Consider the following 6,440-nt stretch of genomic DNA (forward strand, 5'->3'; position numbering starts at 1 on the left):
TGGCGCCAAATACAATATTTGGCCAATTTATATTGGACAAGATGGCGTAAGGAGTACTTGCCTCTAATGCAAAAGAGGCAAAAATGGCTGTATCCGAAGAGAAATTTGCAAAAAGGAGACATTGTGCTAATTGTTGACGATTCATTACCCAGAAGTACTTGGCTCCTTGGACGAGTTATTGAAACCAAAGCAGACAGCAGAGGACTTGTTCGGTCATGAAATAAGGTGAAAACACTGCATTCTACCATAGAAAGACCCATTACTAAATTGTGTTTGTTAATGGAATCAGAGGACAATAGGGCAGAATAAACCCCTCAGTTTAATAACCGGAGAAACAGTCTACTCCCTGAGATGGTTATCATTGTCAAAGTATTAGTCACTGATTAATAATAGTTGAATCTTATTGTACTGTGGAAGTGGTGATTGAAAAGCAGAAAACTATTTACATTGATCTTCATACTTAAATTTTAAAATTTAATGTTGACATTGTTTGTTAATTAGTTTCAGATGTTATGTTTAATTTCTGAGTGTTTCAGGAATTATTATATTAGTGTAATTGATCCTCAATTTAGGGGCCGGTGTAATGAGTTATCTATAGTATAATTCTCTTAACTATTAAGGGCGCGCTTGCTATGAAGAAGCGAAGTAATGGCGGTACTTGTTGATTAGTTTGAATTACAGAAGTGAAGAAACCTGGTTTGATTTATGTAAAAACGTTGCCCTATAAGGCGGGGATAAGTTATTAGAAGCCACAAATCTTCGTGAATCGCTTTGTCAGTAGTTCTGATATTGATAGTCGACATTAAAGACAGTTCATTGACTGATTACGTTAGTGGCGCTGTTGTTTCATTTCCCGTACTTATATTAGTCACTCTGGCTGAGTCGGTATTCTTATGATATGAGACTTTACATTCATTGGAATTTCATAGGGTTCATTTGTGTGCTCGGCAACTTGTACATCTTCTACTGTTAATATGGATCATGTTCGGGATCGTCTATAGTAATGTTTCTCAACGCGGGAGGGATCACGTTCTTAGCATCACCACAAAGCTCACTGGATTCTTCAGACACCCGGGTCAATGTGCCTTGGCTGTCATCCCGGATATAATACGCCCCGATGTGATTGTTTTCTTGGGAATAATGGTATCTGGAATAGTACAGAAAAAAAGAATCAAACTCAACTAAATTATGGAACGTAAATTAAAAAGGTCACGTAGGAAAGCATCAAATCACTGTAGAATCAACGACTAGATCAAAGTCTTTCATGATTAATTATATATATATATATATATATAAATATATATATACATTTATATATATATATAATTTATTTATTAATGAATGGAATGATAAAAAAAAGAAAAACATGAATGGATAAGTGAATGAATGTATGAATGATAATATATTAATGTTTAGATGGATTGGTAATGCACAAATGAATAATTAAACGAACAAACGAACGAACGAAAAACAAATAAATAAATAAATGTATAAACGAAATGACTGAATAATTGATTAGTCGATCGATCGATTGATTGGTCTGTCGGCAGTCTAACTGATTGATTTACTGATTAGTCTGATTTGTTGATTTATTCTATTCATTTATTGGTTAGTGATTCAATGGTGTATTCATTTTAGTGATTTGGGAATATTGTGATTTTGATATTTAGTAATTCGTTGATTTTAGTGAAACAATAAAGTAAATAATGTATAACTACTGTAGATACAATACCGTACAGGCAAAAGACCAAGAAAATAAGAAGGAAGATGGTGATAGAAAGAACAATCACTACTGCTATTATATATTCAGGAATTGATGAACCTATAGAAAAACAAAAACTACTATTACTTCTACTACTGTTGGTGATAATGATGGTGATTATGTAAATGATGATGACATGATGCAAAATAGTGTAAGACCGGATCAAATTAATGAAAATATTTTAAATAAACGTGACTACATGGCTTATTGAAATATATAAAAAATAAACCAATGAAATGAAATAAGAACAAAAGTAAATTACAGTCACAATAAACAAAATTATAATAATTATATAATCCTGCCGCTTATGATGAATCAGGTAAAAATACGTTATTAATTTTAATATTTTAGAGTGCAGTGTTAGCTACATGTTTTAATATAAACAATGTATTAGTCACGATTGATTAACAATCAACGCTACTTTCATATCAGTTCAATTTGTTAACTTCAATATTAATGAATGGAAGCTATTTTTTTTCCTGTTGAAAATTGTTATCATTTTATTCAATTCAATTCAATATATATATATATATATATACATACATAAAATTGTTTACTTGCAGCACAAAGCTGAATGGTGAAACAAAGTTGTTACATAAGGGTAAAAGATTTAAAAAAAAACACACACACAAGCTAATAAGTAATTATAAAAGATAAAACTATACAATAAACATTATCGAATTCATAAATTAAACAACCTACTATACAGAGACACTTTCATCAGATTAAATTACTAATTAATTATTTAGGTTTAAAGGCAATACATCAAGAATTTTAAAAGGAAACTATGAAAATAATAATTAGACCTACAATACAATTAACATTGTAGACATTCTAAACGTTATAATACACAAACATAATACAGTGGAGTCATTGTATGGAAAGCATCATTAATTACATGAGACACAACTTCATTATTTGAAATCTTTGCTATACTAGTTATATCAATCCCTATTACATATTATTGGGTATGGACGAGTTATTATGCTAAAGTAATAGGCCTACTAAAGTATGTATAGCGTAATATTGTTTTAAACTTAGAGCATACACAGAATTAGTATTATATTAAAACATTAGATTAATTAAATTTTAAATTGACGTAATTCTTGTTTAAATGTTAATATAATAATAAATAATAATATTTATTATTATTATTACTACTATTACTATTATTACCATTACTTCTATTATTTCTATTCTTATTATTGGCTTTTCCCAGCAGTAGCTGGAAAAGCCATTGTTTTTGTTCTGATTTANCTTTGGTCACTTCCACTGTTTAGAGCTTTTCTACACTTTGTCAAAGCATAGACCATATATCAAGGATGTGCCTCCTAATATTTTTATTATCAATCTAGGGTGGGGGTGCATGTCAGTACCAATGTAAGGGATTTATGGCAAACACTCTACACCAGATATTTCAAAAAACGGATCAACTGATTTGAATGAAACTCAAGGGAAAGTTTAACCGAGTTACAAGGAAGAAATTATTATGTGTTGTGGACAATACAGTTTAGGGTGTAAATTTGAGGGTCATTCAAATTTTTGAGGCCCAAGACCTGAATCTATCTATAAAAAAAAAATCAATTGGTAAATCAACGAAACTTTCTACTGTATAATAGTTTGTGAAGGTCTAGTAAAGAAATAATTACATTTTTGTGACACTCCGGAGCAGGGTGTGAATATTGCATTGCAGCAATATTTAGAGTTTCACTAACGTCGTGGTAGTCGTGAACTTGGTTTAATTGTTTTTTTTAACTTCATAATATGTTTAGTACTATAAGTACTTTTGGTTTCCGTGATTTGTTTTATTTTTTTTATCATTTCTCATTATAGCAATGAGGAAAAGCTCTATGTTCTGTTGTACAAACGACATAGTAAGTCTAGTTATTATTATTATCATTATTATTATTATTATTATTATTATTATTATTATTATTATTATTATTATTGTGGTAATGATTATAATAGTATTATAATGTAATAAAATAATCTATATTATAAATTGAGCAAGGCCTTATGTTTGTGCTGATTTGCCGTTCAGACGCGTGCACATGCTCTGGAAGAAATACCGGTATATCGTAGCACCATTCTTTTAAATGTCTTACTATCTGGCATATTTTGAGCTCCTATTTTGTCTATCATATTTTACGAATTACCAATTTTACGAATGTACAAAATATCGGACGAGAATGTCACTCTACAAAAGCAACACATGTGAGAATTTATTATTCAAATTACGTTAGTACAGTACAGCGAAATGAGGAGCAGATTATTATGTAAGTGGTAAGTACCACTTCAGAATTCGCGACTGATAGGCCTACAAACACGTAAATGTTCACTAAATGATGGAATAAAAATATTATAAACTCCTGACCATGTTAATCACGAAAAACAAGTCAATACAGCACGAATAAGTAATGTCTACATCTATCAAATTTCAGCAGGTATTGTACAATCCATTTTTTACAATATTCTTTACCAGTATGCCTATCTAACCTGCTTTAACATTATAAACAAATTTATTATTGGCTCATGTTTTTATTTATTTAAAAGGTAATTTGACTTTCATTTGAAAAAATGAAGAAAAAAATAAAAGTGGCTCAACAAAAATGCAAAATCTTCAAGGGGGTCACCATCCGACTCCACTCTAGCGTAATCACAGACCCCTACAGGTGATACACCTGGGTGGATCCATAGGCGGCGATGGTCGTCCCCGCCCTTAACATGTTAAAGTGCTTTTAAATTTTAGCTGGCAAAAAAATGTACAGATATTAAGTAAATAGTAAGCAGCTTTTTCTTTAGGGGTGGGGGTAATCTATGAGAACAATTTTAAGGCTAATATTATTGTTGGCTTTAAGTCTCTCGAAAGATTGGAGGGTGACAAGTAAGAAGACAGTTCCCTAATTCAATTAATCTTGCGTTATTTTTACAGGAGTTCCCTTCTTTCTGCACCCCTCCTGAAAATATCTGGACCCACCCCAGTACCTCACAGCAGAGTATCAGTATGTTTAAAGGTAAGTGGAACGTACCACTTAAGTGAGTGCAGCTGATACAAACAGGTTAATCGCTAAAATAAGTCAATATGTGACGAATAAGGAATGTCTCAGACTACATCCATCACAACATTTTATCATGTATTTTATAATCTATTTTTTACAATATTCTTTACCAGTATGCATATGCCTAGTATCTTACCAGTAGGCATAGGCCCAGTATCTTACCAGTAGGCATAGACCTAGTATCTTACCTGCTTTAACACTATAAACAAAATAATTATTGGCTCATGTTCTTAATTTAAAAAGCAATTTGACTTTCATTTGCAAATGTCTTTCTAAAATTACAGTTAAAGACGAAACAGTATTCAATATCATGCTTTAAAATATTCTGTTATGGCAATAGTTGAAGCATTTGGCCGACTGGGCTTCACAGAATGATAAATAATAATAAAATTAATTTAAAAAAAAAGCATAATAAAAATATTATGTTCATTAGCACACATTTCAAAATACATTGCAAAGTAGACATTCAGATGCTTATAAAAACGTAGGATATGGTAAAGAGTGATTATTTTATGTTTGCATATTGAGGAATAGCATTATTAATCGAGTCAAACTCATGTCCCATATGTTTCATTGGGATCTCATTTTCGCCTCCGGTAACTCGAACGTTTTCTTCTGTTGTAGCTACCTCAAGTCTACTTGTCTGTGGCATTGCATAATCATACGTGTCTTGAGTCCCTGTTTGGATGACATCGTATTGATTTTCCTGCGTCAAATCATCTTTGATGAGCTTGGTATAGTTATCAAGTTCATTTTCTTCTTCAACTACCTGGGTATTTGCTGTCACTTGAACTTCACACTTATCCATGTTTTTCCCATTTGAGTTCTTGTATCTGGAATAATTCATCAAATGTATTAGAATTAGACTTCAATGTCAATATTAAGATGATTAATTGTTTGGTTGGTTGTCGGTCAGATAAAATAAAATAAAAGAATGAGTGACAGTAATGGGCAGACGGAAGGACGAACGAAAAAATGAATGAACATAAGAACAAACAAATAAGAATAACAGATGGCGAATAATGTTATGTGTAAATAAATTGAATAGATTGAGAATCAAGCAAGTTCATATACAAATAAGCCTATATAAATATATGTAAAATTAGCAACAATATAATAAATATAAACATCTGAATAACATTTAAATTAAAATATATTATTCCTTTTAATAACCTATAATAAAACATTATTGTCATAACATTAAGCATTAAACAAAACATTTAATAAATAAAAATTAAAATGATACAGAAAAAGCCCACAAAATCAAGCCGATATATCCACAACCTGATGTTAACATATTTTGTTATTGTGTTGAGTTGGACCGAATAAATAATGAAAAAGTGCAATGGAGAATTGTTAAGTCAAGATGCTAGATACACTATATGTGTAATCCTTAATATTAAACTTTTAAGTGTTTTATTAAAATAACTGAAATGATTAATGTATCGAGAGACTATACCTGTAGTATAGGCCAAATGCCAAGGAAAGAAGAAAGATGATGATGAAAAGAACAACCACTAATGCAATCATAAATCCGGGGATTGATGATCCTATGGAACATAATAATGATAATAATGATAATAATAATAATAATAATAATAATAATAATAATAATAATA

General features: G+C 30.6%; 1 protein-coding gene across 1 annotated transcript in view; it reads right to left on the reverse strand.

Annotated features, from left to right (window-relative positions):
* Nucleotides 1-313: 313 nt before the first annotated feature.
* LOC117117342 (tenascin-like) overlaps nucleotides 314-6,440 on the reverse strand; it is a 23,962-nt gene continuing 17,835 nt past the window's right edge. The window contains exons 13-15 of the mRNA XM_033261616.1: nucleotides 6,281-6,371; nucleotides 5,450-5,654; nucleotides 314-1,147 (exon numbers count right to left, since the gene is read on the reverse strand). Coding sequence (XP_033117507.1) covers nucleotides 1,094-1,147; nucleotides 5,450-5,654; nucleotides 6,281-6,371 — 350 coding nt within the window. The 3' untranslated portion in view covers nucleotides 314-1,093. The remainder of the gene's footprint in view (nucleotides 1,148-5,449; nucleotides 5,655-6,280; nucleotides 6,372-6,440) is intronic.

This window comes from Anneissia japonica, unplaced genomic scaffold (genome assembly GCF_011630105.1).
Source record: "Anneissia japonica isolate Jap-2015-1 unplaced genomic scaffold, ASM1163010v1 scaffold287725_len345208_cov150, whole genome shotgun sequence".
NCBI classification, from domain to species: Eukaryota; Metazoa; Echinodermata; class Crinoidea; order Comatulida; family Comatulidae; genus Anneissia; species Anneissia japonica.